Source organism: Bombina bombina, chromosome 2 (genome assembly GCF_027579735.1).
Source record: "Bombina bombina isolate aBomBom1 chromosome 2, aBomBom1.pri, whole genome shotgun sequence".
Classification (NCBI taxonomy): domain Eukaryota; kingdom Metazoa; phylum Chordata; class Amphibia; order Anura; family Bombinatoridae; genus Bombina; species Bombina bombina.
This window is the reverse complement of record NC_069500.1, coordinates 1,038,744,493-1,038,764,926: the sequence shown is the minus strand read 5'-3', so window position 1 is coordinate 1,038,764,926 and position 20,434 is coordinate 1,038,744,493. Positions and strand designations below refer to the sequence as shown.

General features: G+C 42.4%; 1 protein-coding gene across 6 annotated transcripts in view; it reads left to right on the top strand.

Moving 5' to 3' along the window:
- Positions 1-20,434, top strand: part of MFSD8 (major facilitator superfamily domain containing 8) — a 158,474-nt gene that overhangs the window by 87,279 nt on the left and 50,761 nt on the right. For all 6 annotated transcript variants that reach the window (XM_053703641.1, XM_053703642.1, XM_053703646.1 and 3 more), the window contains 3 exons: positions 2,360-2,600; positions 2,786-2,899; positions 3,252-3,396. In XM_053703641.1, the coding sequence (XP_053559616.1) occupies positions 2,360-2,600; positions 2,786-2,899; positions 3,252-3,396 (500 nt within the window). The remainder of the gene's footprint in view (positions 1-2,359; positions 2,601-2,785; positions 2,900-3,251; positions 3,397-20,434) is intronic.

Genomic DNA, 20,434 nt, shown 5'->3' with positions numbered 1-20,434 from the left:
AAACCCTATTGAGCATCTGTGGGGCATCCTCAAATGGAAGGTGGGGGAGCGCAAGGTCTCTAACATCCAACAGCTCTGTGATGTCGTCATTGAGGAGTGGAAGAGGACTCCAGTGGCCTGTGAAGCTCTGGTGAACTCCATGCCCAAAAGGGTTAAGGCAGTGCTGGAAAAAAATGGTGGCCACACAACATATTGACACTTTGGGCCCAATTTGGACATTTTCTCTTAGGGGTGTACTCACTTTTGTTGCCAACGGTTTAGACATTAATGGCTGTGTATTGAGTTATTTTGAGGGGACAGCAAATGTACCCTGTTATACAGGCTGTACACTCCCTACTTTACATTGTAGCAAAGTGTCATTTCTTCAGTGTTGTCACATGAAAAGATATAATAAAATATTTACAAAAATGTGAGGGGTGTACTCACTTTTGTAATATACTGTATCTCTTACTGTGTAATTAACGTCCACAAAACTGTAGTGCATCCGTTGCTCAAAATCTTTAAGAGGAACTTGTATCCTTATATGATGATGGTCCTCCTCCATGTGTAGATAGGTGTATTAGCGATGACAGCAGATGAGAAACTGCTTTACCTGGCTAATTGATTGACCGGGGGGTATTGAGATTGTGAAGTAAGGCCGCCACCTTCAGACACAAATGGTCTAGTTTGGGATTTCCCTCATAGAGTTATGAAAAGAATAATATCTTACTCTGGATCTTCGCCTTTCTAGTGAGAGATGACAAGCTAGGAAGGAGATAATCGGCAGATTATTCGTATTGGGTAGAAAGTTTCCCATTTTTGCAATTTATCATGGCCGCGGCCCAGACACGCCCAATGAATCTCTATTTAATATATTTTTATGACAACATATAAGAGATTATCTAAAGATAACTTGAAATGCCTTGCTATTCCTTTAAACACCATCACATAACCAAGGGTAAAGGCAGCTTATGTGTTTATCTGATATCACAGCCCTTATCTTGCAGCCAGTGTCCAAGGTCATGAGGGGGTTAATAGAATATTTTGAATGTACAAAATGCTTAAATGGACTGTAGGTTATGTGTTTACTTCTTGCAAAATAACATCTAATTTGTACCTGTAGAATTTTTATCTTACTACTCCGTAAGATGTTAATTTCTATATTTGTCCACTAGATGGCCAAATCATAACAGAGACTATTATCATATAACTTTATAAATGTCACAAAACTTCTCCATCACTAACCTCCAGATAATATTTTACACTAATCTGATTATTCTTTCTTTACACCCTATTTCCTATTCGGGGCACTACCATTCTTTTTTTCTTTTTTTTTTTTTAAAAGGGGGAATTTTTTTTAGCAGGTGGTGGTGTTTATTTTTCAGAATAATGAGAAGTGATTCAGCTCTAGTCCTTACTTTGTTATTTGTCATACAATTGTGATCATATAGTTCTATTGTTTGTTCATGTGTTTGAATCTTGATTATTGAAAAGTCCATTAAATACTCCCTATATTTTATGTTAAATAATATTTTAAAGACAATACAAATTAATAGGGGGCGCCCAAGGTCAATTGACAAATACTATAATCTAATGATTTTAAGAGAGTGATAATATATATGTATATATGTGCAGATATGTCTAAACATATATATATATATATATATATATATATATATATATATATATATATATATATATATATATATATATATATAAATATGATACACAAAATATATAAACAATCAAATTATCAATATAAATCACATATATTGGAAAACATGTTCATATAGATGCAATGTCCAGGCCCAGGCAGCTCTCTTTGAATTGATCTGTGGTCCAAATCTCAAAGTCAGCAATCTGCAGATATTAAAAATAAACAGAAGCGCCACATGGCCTAGTATTGCCAGGAATGCAGTGTGATGAATGTGAAGAAGTCAAATTGCACTCACGTGTAAAGTAGCACCCCTGTTAGATGGTGCAAACAAAGCAGGCTGGAATCTCGCCGTCACCCAGCAGACTGGTCTCCCGTGGTAACCGGCAATAGCAAAGGAAATCTTTAAAATTTCTCTCCACACATGAGATATAAAATGATTGGCAAATAGCATGTTGTAAGATAAAACTTAAAGTTATTAAAAATAGTAAAACAAGCAACGCGTTTCTCAGCTGTTAAAAAGCTGTTTCATCAGGCTTCATGCTGTAGTACCTCAGTCAGATCTACCGTAAACTGACTAAAGGAATGAGCACACAAGTCAGAGCTCAAAATAGCTTAAAATAAAGATGCTAACAAATACAAATATGATGCAAAAACAAACAGTACACACACACGTACATATGAATATATTAGAATTGTTCATCATTTTAATCCCTTTTCCCCCAGATCGATGTCACTGCAGACACAAGCTTCCTTGGCTGGGTTATTGCTGCTTATAGCTTGGGCCAGATGGTAGCTTCACCTTTGTTTGGCTTGTGGTCCAATCACAGACCGAGAAGAGAACCACTTGCTGTCTCCATAAGTATCTTGATTGGTGCCAGCTGCTTGTACGCCTATGTTCATGTGCCAACATCTCACAACAAGTATTACATGCTAGTCGCACGGGCACTAGTAGGCTTTGGATCAGGTATGTTGTGATAGAAAATTTTAAAATAACATCTCAGCTATGAAATCCATTAGAGGGACAATGTGGTTATAGTTAGCAAGAATATGTTTGCAATAAATAAAAAAGTTAATTGCTTAATTTTAATTTTAAAGTTTTAAAGCTGGTTTCTTATACCTCATATTTGCATTGCTAATTTTATGTTACAGGGAATGTTGCTGTTGTTCGATCATATGTTGCAGGAGCAACATCTCTATCAGAAAGGACTAGTGCAATGGCTAATATTAGTGCTTTCCAAGCTTTAGGATTTATCCTGGGTCCAGGTCTGTATGCTTTTTTGTTTTGAGTAATCCATACTGGTAGCAAATGATGTGAATGTATTTAAATATTAGCAAGTAATTTATACTGCTGTACCTTCCTTTACATACAAACATTTCAACCATCCGGTCTGTTTATTTCCCATTTATAATCTATGTAAATTCCTGTCAAGTGACAGCAATGCAGTAGTTAAGTGTCCATATGAATGTGTTTAAATTGCAACTTTTAACTTAGCTGTTATAATTTTCTAACTTGAGATACATTTGGATACGCACACTGCTGAAATTAATCTAAATCAACAGTAAATGTTATCAGTTTTACCACAGTACATCAAATGATACTTATTATTCTGGGCAGCGTTCCAGGCCTGCTTTACCATGCTTGGAGAGAAAGGAGTAGCCATAGAATCTATTTATCTACAGATCAACATGTACACTGCGCCAGCACTAATGGGAGCACTGCTTGGGATCATTAATATCATACTGATATTTGCAATATTCAGGTAATTAAAATAACCTAATTCTCAATGGTTTATAGGCTAAATATAATAAGATTAGATTATTATTGAAACAAGAGGGTATCATCATTTCACAGCTCCGTAACTCATAAAAGGACTAATAAATACAGTTGAACTTCATGATCAACATATACATAACACAAAGGCAAATCAATAACTGTTACTTGTAATTTGAAGACAAAATTAAACGTTCGTGATTCAGAAAAAGTACACAACTAAAAAGAAAATGTATTTCTATTTTCACATTGCAACAATCTTATACATATAGTTTACACCCCTGAGCCTCATTATTCTCTTATGGAATGTTTAATGTTCATTTCTCCAACATAGGTGTGTCCGGTCCACGGCGTCATCCTTACTTGTGGGATATTCTCTTCCCCCAACAGGAAATGGCAAAGAGCCCAGCAAAGCTGGTCACATGATCCCTCCTAGGCTCCGCCTTCCCCAGTCATTCTCTTTGCCGTTGTACAGGCAACATCTCCACGGAGATGGCTTAGAGTTTTTTGGTGTTTAACTGTAGTTTTTATTATTCAATCAAGAGTTTGTTATTTTAAAATAGTGCTGGTATGTACTATTTACTCTGAAACAGAAAGGTGATGAAGATTTCTGTTTGTAAGAGGAAAATGATTTTAGCAACCGTTACTAAAATCGATGGCTGTTTCCACACAGGACTGTTGAGAGGAATTAACTTCAGTTGGGGGAAACAGTGAGCAGACTTTTGCTGCTTGAGGTATGACACATTTCTAACAAGACGATGTAATGCTGGAAGCTGTCATTTTCCCTATGGGATCCGGTAAGCCATTTTTATTACATAAGAAAAAAAAAGGGCTTCACAAGGGCTTTTAAGACTGTAGACATTTTCTGGGCTAAAACAATTGATATATAAACATATTTTATACTTCATAGCTTTGAGGAATTATTTTATTCTTGGGAATTATGTAAAATAACCGGCAGGCACTGTATTGGACACCTTATCCTCTAGGGGCTTTCCCTAATCATAGGCAGAGCCTCATTTTCGCGCCTCTATTGCGCACTTGTTTTTAGGAAGCATGACATGCAGATGCATGTGTGAGGAGCTCTGATACACAGAAAAGACTTTCTGAAGGCGTCATTTGGTATCGTATTCCCCTTTGGGCTTGGTTGGGTCTCAGCAAAGCAGATACCAGGGACTGTAAAGGGGTTAAATATAAAAACGGCTCCGGTTCCGTTATTTTAAGAGTTAAAGGTGAAATTTTGGTGAATTTTGAACAATTCCTTCATACTTTTTCACATTTGCAGTAATAAAGTGTGTTCAGTTTAAAATTTAAAGTGACAGTAACGGTTTTATTTTAAAACGTTTTTTGTACTTTGTTATCAAGTTTATGCCTGTTTAACATGTCTGAACTACCAGATAGACTGTGTTCTGTATGTGGGGAAGCCAAGGTTCCTTCTCATTTAAATAGATGTGATTTATGTGACACAAAATTTAGAGAAAATGATGCCCAAGATGATTCCTCAAGTGAGGGGAGTAAGCATGGTACTGCATCATCCCCTCCTTCGTCTACACCAGTCTTGCCCACACAGGAGGCCCCTAGTACATCTAGTGCGCCAATACTCCTTACTATGCAACAATTAACGGCTGTAATGGATAATTCTATCAAAAACATTTTAGCCAAAATGCCCACTTATCAGCGAAAGCGCGACTGCTCTGTTTTAGAAAATACTGAAGAGCATGAGGACGCTGATGATATTGGTTCTGAAGTGCCCCTACACCAGTCTGAGGGGGCCAGGGAGGTTTTGTCTGAGGGAGAAATTTCAGATTCAGGGAAAATTTCTCAACAAGCTGAACCTGATGTGATTACATTTAAATTTAAATTGGAACATCTCCGCGCCCTGCTTAAGGAGGTGTTATCTACTCTGGATGATTGTGAGAATTTGGTCATTCCAGAGAAATTATGTAAAATGGACAAGTTCCTAGAGGTCCCGGGGCCCCCCCGAAGCTTTTCCTATACCCAAGCGGGTGGCGGACATTGTAAATAAAGAATGGGAAAGGCCCGGCATACCTTTCGTCCCTCCCCCTATATTTAAGAAATTGTTTCCTATGGTCGACCCCAGAAAGGACTTATGGCAGACAGTCCCCAAGGTCGAGGGGGCGGTTTCTACTCTAAACAAACGCACCACTATACCCATAGAAGATAGTTGTGCTTTCAAAGATCCTATGGATAAAAAATTAGAGGGTTTGCTTAAAAAGATGTTTGTTCAGCAAGGTTACCTTCTACAGCCAATTTCATGCATTGTTCCTGTCACTACAGCAGCGTGTTTCTGGTTCGATGAACTAGAAAAGGCACTCAATAAAGATTCTTCTTATGAGGAGATTTTGGACAGAATTCATGCTCTCAAATTGGCTAACTCTTTCACCCTAGACGCCACTTTGCAATTGGCTAGATTAGCGGCGAAAAATTCTGGGTTTGCTATTGTGGCGCGCAGAGCACTTTGGCTAAAATCTTGGTCAGCGGATGCGTCTTCCAAGAACAAATTGCTTAACATTCCTTTCAAGGGGAAAACGCTGTTTGGCCCTGACTTGAAAGAGATTATTTCTGATATCACTGGGGGCAAGGGCCACGCCCTTCCTCAGGATAGGTCTTTCAAGGCCAAAAATAAACCTAATTTTCGTCCCTTTCGCAGAAACGGACCAGCCCCAAGTGCTACGTCCTCTAAGCAAGAGGGTAATACTTCTCAAGCCAAGCCAGCCTGGAGGCCAATGCAAGGCTGGAACAAAGGAAAGCAGGCCAAGAAACCTGCCACTGCTACCAAGACAGCATGAGATGTTGGCCCCCGATCCGGGACCGGATCTGGTGGGGGGCAGACTCTCTCTCTTCGCTCAGGCTTGGGCAAGAGATGTTCTGGATCCTTGGGCGCTAGAAATAGTCTCCCAAGGTTATCTTCTGGAATTCAAGGGGCTTCCCCCAAGGGGGAGGTTCCACAGGTCTCAATTGTCTTCAGACCACATAAAAAAACAGGCATTCTTACATTGTGTAGAAGACCTGTTAAAAATGGGAGTGATTCATCCTGTTCCATTAGGAGAACAAGGGATGGGGTTCTACTCCAATCTGTTCGTAGTTCCCAAAAAAGAGGGAACATTCAGACCAATCTTAGATCTCAAGATCCTAAACAAGTTTCTCAAGGTTCCATCGTTCAAAATGGAAACCATTAGAACAATTCTTCCTTCCATCCAGGAAGGTCAATTCATGACCACGGTGGATTTAAAGGATGCGTATCTACATATTCCTATCCACAAGGAACATCATCGGTTCCTAAGGTTCGCATTCCTGGACAAGCATTACCAGTTTGTGGCACTTCCGTTCGGATTAGCCACTGCTCCAAGAATTTTCACAAAGGTACTAGGGTCCCTTCTAGCGGTGCTAAGACCAAGGGGCATTGCAGTAGTACCTTACTTGGACGACATTCTGATTCAAGCGTCGTCCCTTCCACAAGCAAAGGCTCACACGGACATTGTCCTGGCCTTTCTCAGATCTCACGGGTGGAAAGTGAACGTAGAAAAAAGTTCTCTATCTCCGTCAACAAGGGTTCCCTTCTTGGGAACAATAATAGACTCCTTAGAAATGAGGATTTTTCTGACAGAGGCCAGAAAATCAAAACTTCTAAACTCTTGTCAAGTACTTCATTCTGTTCCTCTTCCTTCCATAGCGCAGTGCATGGAAGTAATAGGTTTGATGGTAGCGGCAATGGACATAGTTCCTTTTGCGCGAATTCATCTAAGACCATTACAACTGTGCATGCTCAGTCAGTGGAATGGGGATTATACAGACTTGTCTCCGACGATACAAGTAGATCAGAGGACCAGAGATTCACTCCGTTGGTGGCTGTCCCTGGACAACCTGTCACAGGGGATGAGCTTCCGCAGACCAGAGTGGGTCATTGTCACGACCGACGCCAGTCTGGTGGGCTGGGGCGCGGTCTGGGGACCCCTGAAAGCTCAGGGTCTTTGGTCTCGGGAAGAATCTCTTCTCCCGATAAATATTCTGGAACTGAGAGCGATATTCAATGCTCTCAAGGCTTGGCCTCAGCTAGCAAAGGCCAAATTCATACGGTTTCAATCAGACAACATGACGACTGTTGCGTACATCAACCATCAGGGGGGAACAAGGAGTTCCCTGGCGATGGAAGAAGTGACCAAAATCATTCAATGGGCGGAGACTCACTCCTGCCACTTGTCTGCAATCCACATCCCAGGAGTGGAAAATTGGGAAGCAGATTTTCTGAGTCGTCAGACATTTCATCCGGGGGAGTGGGAACTCCATCCGGAAATCTTTGCCCAAATTACTCAATTGTGGGGCATTCCAGACATGGATCTGATGGCCTCTCGTCAGAACTTCAAGGTTCCTTGCTATGGGTCCAGATCCAGGGATCCCAAGGCGACTCTAGTAGATGCACTAGTAGCACCTTGGACCTTCATCCTAGCTTATGTATTCCCACCGTTTCCTCTCATCCCCAGGCTGGTAGCCAGGATCAATCAGGAGAGGGCATCAGTGATCTTGATAGCTCCTGCGTGGCCACGCAGGACTTGGTATGCAGACCTGGTGAATATGTCATCGGCTCCACCATGGAAGCTACCTTTGAGACAGGACCTTCTTGTTCAAGGTCCGTTCGAACATCCGAATCTGGCCTCACTCCAACTGACTGCTTGGAGATTGAACGCTTGATTTTATCAAAGCGAGGGTTCTCAGATTCTGTCATTGATACTCTTGTTCAGGCCAGAAAGCCTGTAACTAGAAAAATCTACCATGAAATATGGAAAAAATATATCTGTTGGTGTGAATCTAAAGGATTCCCATGGAACAAGATAAAAATTCCTACGATTCTATCCTTTCTTCAAGAAGGTTTGGAGAAAGGATTATCTGCAAGTTCTTTGAAGGGACAGATTTCTGCTTTATCTGTTTTACTTCACAAAAAGCTGGCGGCTGTGCCAGATGTTCAAGCTTTTGTTCAGGCTCTGGTTAGAATCAAGCCTGTTTACAAACCTTTGACTCCTCCTTGGAGTCTCAATTTAGTTCTTTCAGTTCTTCAGGGGGTTCCGTTTGAACCCTTACATTCCGTAGATATTAAGTTATTATCTTGGAAAGTTTTGTTTTTGGTTGCAATTTCTTCTGCTAGAAGAGTTTCAGAGTTATCTGCTCTGCAGTGTTCTCCTCCTTATCTGGTGTTCCATGCAGATAAGGTGGTTTTGCGTACTAAACCTGGTTTTCTTCCGAAAGTTGTTTCTAACAAAAACATTAACCAGGAGATAGTCGTGCCTTCTTTGTGTCCGAATCCAGTTTCAAAGAAGGAACGTTTGTTGCACAATTTGGATGTAGTTCGTGCTCTAAAATTCTATTTAGATGCTACAAAGGATTTCAGACAAACATCTTCCTTGTTTGTTGTTTATTCTGGTAAAAGGAGAGGTCAAAAAGCAACTTCTACCTCTCTCTCTTTTTGGCTTAAAAGCATTATCAGATTGGCTTACGAGACTGCCGGACGGCAGCCTCCTGAAAGAATCACAGCTCATTCCACTAGGGCCGTGGCTTCCACATGGGCCTTCAAGAACGAGGCTTCTGTTGATCAGATATGTAAGGCAGCGACTTGGTCTTCACTGCACACTTTTACTAAATTTTACAAATTTGATACTTTTGCTTCTTCTGAGGCTATTTTTGGGAGAAAGGTTTTGCAAGCCGTGGTGCCTTCCATCTAGGTGACCTGATTTGCTCCCTCCCATCATCCGTGTCCTAAAGCTTTGGTATTGGTTCCCACAAGTAAGGATGACGCCGTGGACCGGACACACCTATGTTGGAGAAAACAGAATTTTTGTTTACCTGATAAATTACTTTCTCCACGGGTGTGTCGGGTCCACGGCCCGCCCTGGTTTTTTAATCAGGTCTGATAATTTATTTTCTTTAACTACAGTCACCACGGTATCATATGATTTCTCCTATGCAAATATTCCTCCTTTACGTCGGTCGAATGACTGGGGAAGGCGGAGCCTAGGAGGGATCATGTGACCAGCTTTGCTGGGCTCTTTGCCATTTCCTGTTGGGGAAGAGAATATCCCACAAGTAAGGATGACGCCGTGGACCGGACACACCGTTGGAGAAAGTAATTTATCAGGTAAACATAAATTCTGTTTTCCATGTCTATTTAAAGGGACATTCCGGTGAAAATTTAAATGCACATATGAATTACACCTGTGAATAGAAACATATTTGCAATGTACATGTATTGGCAAACATGCTTCTAGTAAAATGTATCACTGTTTTAGTGTTAACATTTCTCTTACAAGGTGTATCCAGTCCACGGATTCATCCTTACTTGTGGGATATTCTCATTCCCTACAGGAAGTGGCAAAGAGAGCACACAGCAAAGCTGTCCATATAGCTCCCCCTCAGGCTCCGCCCCCAGTCATTCTCTTTGCCACTCTAACAAGTAACATCTCCACGGGAGGGTAAAGTGAATGTGGTGTTAGATTTGTAGTTTTTATATCTTCAATCAAAAGTTTGTTATTTTTTAAATAGTGCCGGTTTGTACTATTTACTCTCTAGCAGAAAGTGATGAAGAATTCTGCTGAGAGGAAAATGATTTTAGCATGTTGTAACTAAAATCCACTGCTGTTCCCACGAAGGACTGAGGAGTACCAAGAAAACTTCAGTTGGGGGGAACAGTTTGCAGGCTTAACTGCTACAAGGTATGTTCAGTCATCTTTTTCTAGTCAAGACTCAGTAATGCTAGAAGACTGACAAGAATCCCCATGTGGGGAAGGTAAGCCATATTCTGAGACCCAGTATAGAAGGAAGGCTTATTTAACAGGGCTAAATGACTGGTGGACACTGTTAAAGGGCAATCGATTATTTTTAAGTAAAATATAATCATTATACATGTTTTTATCACTTTTGGAGTGTTATTTGGAGTTTTTATTCCACATGGCTGTACTTTGGACACCTATTCAGGGTTTTGAAGGCCCCACAACTCCAGAGTGGAGAGGGGGGGGGGCCTAATTTTCGCGCCTCAGTTGCGCTCTTCATTTTGCAGACAGCTTCATGCAGCTTCACATGGAGGGTCCTAATAACTTCTTGAGGACTTCATAGAGGCTTATATTTCATCAACTAATCCCCAGGGGCAAGGTAGGGCCACAGCAGGTTGCTGTGGCATGGTGCTGTAGTTTGCTAACCGGTTGTCAGCTTTAGGTTGCTCCGGTTCGGGCATTAAGGGGTTAATTGACTTGATATTTGCTGTGCAACCATTACCAAGCATTAAGCTCGTGTGGTGAAATTTTCAGAAAGATTGGATCATTTTTGAACAATTAGTAAAAAAGTGTGCGCTTTTATTATTTAAAGGCACAGTACCGTTTTTTCACAAATTGTCTTTTACTGCTGTCTAAGTCTGTTTAACATGTCTGAGCCTTCAGATAGACGTTGCTCTATGTGTTTAGTAGCCATGGTGGAACCCCCTTTACATTTATGTTTAAAGTGTGCTAATGTATCTATTCATTTTAAAGATAATGTTGTTGCACTTAAAAATGTAGCCCAAGATGATTCTTTAACAGAAGGTAATGAGGATAGTCCACCTTCCTCTCCCCATGTGTCGACTCCAGTCACGCCCGCGCAAGCTATGCCTAGTACCTCTAGCGCAATGGTTCCTATTACATTACAACAATTAGCAGCAGTTATGGATAATTCCCTTGCAGCATTTTTATCCAAACTGCCAGTTTTCCCTAAAAAGCGTATAGCTCGGTTTTAAGAACAGAGTATGAGCAATCAGAAGCTTTGGAAGGTTTATCTGTTGTACCCTCACAAAACTCTGAAATGACGGTGAGGGATGTGCTGTCCGAGGGAGAAATTTCAGATACAGGAACGATTTAAGCTGGAACACCTCCGCGTACTGCTTAAGGAGGTATTAGCTACGCTGGATGATTGCGACCCCATGGTGGTCCCAGAGAAATTGTGTAAAATGGACAGATTCCTAGAAGTCCCTGTATACACTGATGCATTTCCGATCCCGAAGAGGGTGGGAGAGACCAGGTGTACCCTTTGTCCCCCCCCCCCATCTTTAAGAACATTTTCCCTATAACTGATCCCAGGCGGGACGCATGGTAGACGATCCCTAAGGTAGAGGGGGCAATTTCAACACTTGCCAAGCGCACAACCATACCAATTGAAGACAGTTGTGCTTTCAAAGATCCTATGGATAAAAAATTGGAAGGTTTACTAAAGAAAATATTTGTTCAACAAGGTTTCCTTCTCCAACCTATTGCCTGCATTATTCCTGTGACTACTGCAGCGGCTTTCTGGTTTGAGGCGCTGGAGGAGTCGCTCCAGACAGAGACCTCATATGACGAAATTATGGATAGAATTAAAGCCCTAAAGCTGGCTAATTCTTTTATAACAGATGCCGCTTTTCAATTAGCCAAGTTAGCGGCGAAAAATTCTGGTTTTGCCATCATGGTGCGCAGAGCGCTCTGACTGAAATCATGGTCGGCCGATGTGTCGTCTAAAACTAAGTTACTGAATATCCCTTTCAAAGGAAAGACCCTTTTCGGGCCAGAGTTGAAAGAGATTATTTCGGATATCACTGGGGGAAAGGGCCATGCCCTCCCGCAGGATAGGCCTTTTAAGGCTAAAAATAAGGCTAATTTTCGTTCCTTTTGTAACTTCAGGAGCGGTCCTGCTTCAACCTCTGCAACCGCAAAGCAGGAGGGTAACTCTTCATAGCCCAAGGCAACCTGGAAGCCTTTGCAGGGCTGGAACAAGGGTAAACAGGCCAAGAAGCCTGCAGCTGCTACTAAGACAGCATGAAGGGGTAGCCCCCGATCCGGGACCAGAGCCAAGGCTCATACGGATATTGTTCTGGCCTTTCTAAGGTCTCACGGGTGGAAGGTGAACACCGAAAAAAGTTCTCTGTCCCCACTCACAAGGGTTCCCTTCCTGGGAACATTAATAGACTCGGTAGAAATGAAAATATTTCTGACAGAGGTAAGAAAGTTAAAGCTTCTAAGTACTTGCCGAGCTCTTCATTCAATTCCTTGGCCATCTGTAGCTCAGTGCATGGAGGTTATCGGATTAATGGTAGCAGCAATGGACGTAGTCCCATTTGCTCGCATTCATCTCAGACCACTGCAATTGTGCATGCTCAAACAGTGGAATGGGGATTATGCAGATTTGTCTCCTCAAATCCAATTGGACCAGGAAACCAGAGATTCTCTTGTCTGGTGGTTGTTTTAGGATCACCTGTCTCAGGGAATGTGCTTCCGCAGACCGGAGTGGATCATTGTAACGACCAACGCCAGTCTGTTAGGCTGGGCACGGTCTGGGGCTCCCTGAAAGCTCAGGGTCTATGGTCTCGGGAAGAGTCTCTTCTCCCGATAAACATTTTGGAGCTGAGAGCGATATTCAATACGCTCCAGGCTTGGCCTCAGCTAGCGGAGGCCAAGTTCATCAGGTTTCAGTCGGACAACATCACGACTGTAGCATACATCAATCATCAGGGAGGAACAAAGAGTTCCTTAGCGATGAAGGAAGTAACCAATATAATCAGGTGGGCGGAGGATCACTCTTGCCACCTATCTGCGATTCACATCCCAGGAGTAGACAATTGGGAAGCGGATTTCCTAAGTCGTCAGACTTTTCACCCGGGGGAGTGGGAACTTCACCCGGAGGTATTTGCTCAGCTGACTCAGCTTTGGGGCATTCCAGAGTTGGATCTGATGGCGTCCCGTCAGAACACCAAACTTCCTCTTTATGGATCCAGGTCCAGGGACCCCAAGGCGACTTTGATAGATGCTCTAGTAGCGCCTTGGTCCTTCAATCTGGCCTATGTCTTTCCACCGTTTCCCCTTCTCCCTCGGCTGATAGCCAGAATCAAACAGGAGAAGGCCTCGGTAATTCTGATAGCGCCTGCGTGGCTACGCAGGACTTGGTATGCAGACCTAGTGGACATGTCATCTGTCCCACCATGGACACTGCCAATGAGGCAGGATCTTCTAATACAGGGTCCATTCTTGCATCCAAATCTAGTTTCTCTGCAGCTGACTGCTTGGAGATTGAACGCTTAATTCTATCCAAGCGTGGGTTCTCTGAATCAGTCATAGATACTCTGATCCAAGCTAGAAAACCTGTCACCAGGAAAATTTACCATAAGATATGGCGGAAATATCTTTGTTGGTGTGAATCCAAGGGTTACTCGTGGAGTAAGATTAGGATTCCAAGGATATTGTCTTTTCTCCAAGAAGGATTGGAGAAAGGGTTATCAGCTAGTACCTTAAAGGGACAGATATCTGCTCTGTCTTTCTTGTTACCCAAGCGTCTGGCAGATGTACCGGACGTTCAAGCGTTTGCACAGGCTTTAGTCAGAATCAAGCCTGTCTTTAAACCTGTGGCTCCGCCATGGAGTCTAAATCTAGTTCTTTCAGTTCTTCAAGGGGTTCCGTTTGAACCTTTACATTCCATAGATATTAAGTTATTATCTTGGAAAGTTTTGTTTTTGGTAGCTATATCTTCTGCTCGAAGAGTTTCAGAATTATCTGCTTTGCAGTGTAATTCACCTTATCTGGTGTTCCATGCAGATAAGGTAGTTTTGCGTACCAAACCTGGTTTTCTTCCTAAAGTGGTTTCTAATAAGAATATTAACCAGGAAATCATTGTTCCTTCTCTGTGTCCTAATCCATCCTCAAGAAAGGAACGTTTATTGCACAATCTTGATGTGGTTCGTGCTTTAAAATTCTATTTACAAGCAACTAAAGATTTCAGACAAACATCATCCTTGTTTGTTGTCTATTCTGGTAAGAGGAGAGGTCAGAAAGCAACTGCTACCTCTCTTTCCTTCTAGCTGAAAAGCATCATCCGATTGGCTTATGAGACTGCTGGACAGCAGCCTCCTGAACGAATTACAGCTCATTCCACCAGAGCTGTGGCTTCCACATGGGCTTTCAAAAATGAGGCTTCTGTTGAACAGATTTGTAAGGCAGCGACTTGGTCTTCACTGCATACTTTTGCCAAATTTTACAAATTCGATACTTTTGCTTCTTCGGAGGCTATTTTTGGGAGAGAGGTTTTGCAAGCAGTGGTGCCTTCCTTTTAGGTTACCTGTCTTGTTCCCTCCCTTCATCCGTGTCCTAAAGCTTTGGTATTGGTATCCCACAAGTAAGGATGAATCCGTGGACTGGATACACCTTGTAAGAGAAAACAGAATTTATGCTTACCTGATGAATGACTTTCTCTTACGGTGTATCCAGTCCACGGCCCGCCCTGGTAATTAAGCCAGGTTAAAATTTTTGTTTAAACTACAGTCACCACTGCACCCTATGGTTTCTCCTTTTTCTCCTAACCTTCGGTCGAATGACTGGGGGGGGGGCAGAGCCTGAGGGGGAGCTATATGGACAGCTTTGCTGTGTGCTCTTTTGCCACTTCCTGTAGGGAATGAGAATATCCCACAAGTAAGGATGAATCCGTGGACTAGATACACCGTAAGAGAAAGTAATTTATCAGGTAAGCATAAATTCTGTTTTTTCTGTGCATGTGATGCATAGCTAGATATTCTTAATTTGATTCTCAATTTGATTTACTTCTGTTATCAAATGTTCTTATTTTCTTGTTATCCTTTGTTGGAAAGCAAGGATGTAAGCTCAGGAGTATGCACGTGTCTGCAGCACTATATGGCAGCAGTTATGAAACTATGTTATACATTAGCAGGAGCACTAGATGGAAACACTATTTCCTGTCATGTAGTGCTTCAGGCACATGCACACTACCTACCTAGCTATCTCTTCAACAAAGAATATCATTAGAAAGATGCAAATTTGATAATAGAAGTAAATTGGAAACTTTTTTAAAATTGTATTCTCTATCTGACTAATGAAAGAAATATGTTGGGTTTAATGTCCTTTTAAATACTCATTTGAAATAGCTTTAGCTTTTATTAGAAGCATTTTTCTCCTGTTAAGTGTAGTCAGTCCACGGGTCATCCATTACTTATGGAATATATCTCTTCCTAACAGGAAACTGCAAGAGAATTACCCAGCAGAGCTGCTATATAGCTCCTCCCCTCACATATCATACTCAGTCATTCTCTTGCAGCCTAACTAAAAAGGAAGCTGCGAGAGATCTGTGGTGTTTTTTAACTTAGTTTATTTCTACAATCAAGAGTTTGTTATTTTAAATGGCACCGGAGTGTGCTGTTTATTCTCAGGCAGCATTAGAAGAAGAATCTGCCTGGGTTTTTTTCTATGGTCTTAGCAGACGTAACTAAGATCCACTGGCTGTTTCTCATCTGAGGAGTGAGGTAACTTCAGAGAAGGGGAATAGCATGCAGGGCCCCCCTGCAAATGAGGTATGTGCAGTAAATTATTTTTCTGAGGAATGGAATTGACTGAGAAAATACTGCTGATACCAATGTAAAGTAAGTTCAGCCTTAAATGCAGTGATAGCGACTGGTATTAGGCTGATGAGTGTGTGTACACTGAATGTATTTTTCTAAGGAATGGAATTGACTCTGAAAATACTGTTAATACTGAAATAATGTATGAGCCTTAACTGCAGTAAAAGCGACTGGTAGCAGGCTTATTAATAATAATACATAACTTTCAAATGTATGTTTAAAACGTTTACTGGCTTGTTAATCGTTTTTGTGAGGTACTTGGTGATAAAACTTATTAGGGCATGATTTTTACCACATGGCCATTTTTGTTTTCTGCATAGAAACAGTTTCTGAGCTTCCCCACTGTTGTAATATGAGTGGGAGGGGCCTATTTTAGCGCTTTTTTGCGCAGTAAAAATTCAGTCACAATCTGTCTACTTCATCCTCCATGATCCAGATCGTCTCTAGAGAGCTCAGGGGTCTTCAAAATCCATTTTGAGGGAGGTAATCAGGCACCGCAATCCTGTGACAGTGTATTTGACTGTGAGAAAAACGTTAATTATATAATTGTTATCCGTTTTTGGGTACTAAGGGGTTAATCATCCATTTGCTGGTGGGTGCAATTCTTTGCTAACTTAATACATTTACTGTAAAAATTTGGTTGCTATAACTATTTTGGTCATTGTTATTTCAACTGTGTCAGTTTTTCTGTGCTTCTTAAAGGCACAGTAACGTTTTTTATATTGCTTGTAAATTAATTTTGAAAAGTATTTCCAAGTTTGCTAGTCTCATTGCTAGTTTGTTTAAACATGTCTGACTCAGATGAATCTCTTTGTTCACTATGTTTAAAGGCCAATGTGGAGCCCAATAGAAATTTGTGTACTAATTTGATTGATGCTACTTTAAATAAAAGTCAATCTTTACATGTAAAGAAATTATCACCAGACGACGAGGGGGAAGTTATGCCGACTAACTCTCCTCACGTGTCAGTACCTTCGCCTCCCGCTCAGGAGGTGCGTGATTTTGTGGCGCCAAGTACATCAGGGAGGCCCTTACAAATCACTTTGCAAGACATGGCTACTGTTATGACAGAAGTATTATCTAAGTTGCCAGAATTAAGAGGCAAGCGCGATAGCTCTGGGTTAAGGATAGAGCGCGCGGATGAGATGAGAGCCATGTCAGATACTGCGTCACAGTTTGCAGAACGTGAGGACGGAGAGCTTCATTCTGTGGGTGACGGATCTGATCCAGGGAGACTGGATTCAGAGATTTCCAATTTTAAATTTAAGCTAGAGAACCTCCGCACATTGCTAGGGGAGGTATTAGCGGCTCTGAATGATTGTAACACGGTTGCAATTCCAGAGAAATTATGTAGGTTGGATAGATACTATGTGGTACCGGTGTGTACTGACGTATTTCCTATACCAAAAAGGCTTACAGAGATTATTAGCAAGGAGTGGGATAGACCGGGTGTGCCTTTCATCCCTCCTCCCATATTTAGGAAAATGTTTCCTATTGACGCCACCACACGAGACTTATGGCAGACGGTCCCTAAGGTGGAGGGAGCAGTTTCTACTTTAGCTAAGCGTACCACTATCCCGGTGGAGGATAGTTGTGCCTTTTCAGATCCAATGGATAAAAAGAGGGTTAGAGGGTTACCTTAAGAAAATGTTTGTTCAACAAGGTTTTATTTTACAGCCCCTCGCATGCATTGCGCCTGTCACTGCTGCGGCAGCATTCTGGTTTGAGTCTCTGGAAGAGGCCATTCGCTCAGCTCCATTGGATGAAATAATCAACAAGCTTAAGACACTTAAACTAGCTAACGCATTTGTTTCTGATGCCGTTGTGCATTTAACCAAACTTACGGCTAAGAACTCCGGATTCGCCATCCAAGCGCGCAGAGCGATATGGCTTAAATCCTGGTCAGCTGACGTGACTTCTAAATCTAAATTGCTTAATATTCCTTTCAAAGGGCAGACCTTATTCGGGCCCGGCTTGAAAGAAATTATTGCTGACATTACGGGAGGTAAGGGCCATGCTCTACCTCAGGACAGGGCCAAATCAAAGGCCAAACAGTCTAATTTTCGTGTCTTTCGTAACTTCAAGGCAGGAGCAGCATCAACTTCCTCCGCTCCAAAACAGGAAGGAGCTGTTGCTCGTTACAGACAGGCCTGGAAAGTTAACCAGTCCTGGAACAGGGGCAAGCAGGCCAAGAAACCTGCTGCTGCCCCCAAAACAGCATGAAGAGAGGGCCCCCTATCCGGAAACGGATCTAGTGGGGGGCAGACTTTCTCTCTTCGCCCAGGCTTGGGCAAGAGATGTCCAGGATCCCTGGGCGTTGGAGATCATATCTCAGGGATATCTCCTGGACTTCAAAACTTCTCCTCCACGGGGGAGATTTCATCTTTCAAGGTTATCAGCAAACCAAATAAAGAAAGAGGCGTTTCTACGCTGTGTACAAGACCTCTTACTAATGGGGGTAATCCACCCAGTTCCGCGGACGGAACACGGGCAGGGATTCTATTCAAACCTGTTTGTGGTTCCCAAGAAAGAGGGAACCTTCAGGCCAATCTTGGACTTAAAAATCCTAAACAAATTTCTAAGAGTTCCATCATTCAAAATGGAAACTATTCGAACCATCCTTCCCATGATCCAAGAGGGTCAGTACATGACCACAGTGGACCTAAAGGATGCCTACCTTCACATACCGATTCACAAGGACCATTACCGGTATCTGAGATTTGCCTTCCTAGACAGGCATTACCAGTTTGTAGCTCTTCCCTTCAGATTAGCTACGGCTCCAAGAATCTTTACAAAAATTCTAGGATCACTTCTGGCGGTACTAAGACCGCGAGGCATAGCGGTGACTCCGTACCTAGACGACATTCTGATACAAGCGTCAAGTTTTCAAACTGCCAAGTCTCATACAGAGATAGTTCTGGCATTTCTGAGGTTGCATGGGTGGAAGGTGAACGTGGAAAAGAGTTCTCTATTACCACTTACAAGAGTTCCCTTTCTAGGGACTCTTATAGATTCTGTAGAGATGAAAATTTACCTGACAGAGGCCAGGTTATTAAAACTTCTAAATGCTTGCCGTGTCCTTCACTCCATTCCACACCCGTCAGTAGCTCAGTGCATGGAAGTAATCAGCTTAATGGTAGCGGCAATGGACATAGTACCATTTGCGCGCCTGCATCTCAGACCGCTGGAATTGTGCATGCTAAGTCAGTGGAACGGGGATTACTCAGATTTGTCCCCCCTACTAAATCTGGATCAAGAGACCAGAGATTCTCTTCTATGGTGGCTTTCTCTGCCACATCTGTCCAAGGGGATGACCTTTCGCAGGCCAGATTGGACGATTGTAACAACAGACGCCAGCCTTCTAGGCTGGGGAGCAGTCTGGAATTCCCTGAAAGCTCAGGGATTATGGACTCAGGAGGAGAAACTCCTCCCAATAAATATTCTGGAGTTAAGAGCAATATTCAATGCTCTCCTAGCTTGGCCTCAGTTAGCAACTCTGAGGTTCATCAGATTTCAGTCGGACAACATCACGACTGTGGCTTACATCAACCATCAAGAGGGAACCAGAAGTTCCCTAGCGATGTTGGAAGTCTCAAAGATAATTCGCTGGGCAGAGTCTCACTCTTGCCACCTGTCAGCGATCTACATCCCAGGCGTGGAGAACTGGGAGGCGGATTTTCTAAGTCGCCAGACTTTTCATCCGGGGGAGTGGGAGCTTCATCCGGAGGTCTTTGCTCAACTGATTCGTTGTTGGGGCAAACCAGATCTGGATCTGATGGCGTCTCGTTAGAACGCCAAGCTTCCTTGTTACGGATCCAGGTCCAGGGACCCGGGAGCGGTGCTGATAGATGCTCTGACAGCCCCTTGGGTCTTCAACATGGCTTATGTGTTTCCACCATTCCCGATGCTTCCTCGTTTGATTGCCAAGATCAAACAGGAGAGAGCTTCGGTGATTCTGATAGCGCCTGCGTGGCCACGCAGGACCTGGTATGCAGACCTAGTGGACATGTCGTCCTGTCCACCGTGGTCTCTGCCTCTGAGACAGGACCTTCTAATTCAGGGTCCTTTCAAACATCCAAATCTAATTTCTCTGAGGCTGACTGCATGGAGATTGAACGCTTGATTCTATCAAAGCGTGGCTTCTCGGAGTCGGTTATTGATACCTTAATACAGGCTAGGAAGCCTGTTACCAGAAAAATTTACCATAAGATATGGCGTAAATATTTACATTGGTGCGAATCCAAGAGTTACTCATGGAGTAAGGTTAGGATTCCTAGGATATTGTCCTTTCTACAAGAGGGTTTAGAAAAGGGCTTATCTACTAGTTCGTTAAAGGGACAGATTTCTGCTCTGTCTATTCTTCTACACAAACGTCTGGCTGAAGTTCCAGACGTTCAGGCTTTCTGTCAGGCTTTAACTAGGATTAAGCCTGTGTTTAAGTCTGTTGCTCCGCCGTGGAGCTTAAACTTAGTTCTTAATGTTCTTCAAGGCGTTCCATTTGAACCCCTTCATTCCATTGATATCAAGCTGTTATCTTGGAAAGTTCTGTTTTTGATGGCTATTTCCTCGGCTCGAAGAGTCTCTGAGTTATCTGCCTTACATTGTGATTCTCCTTATCTGATTT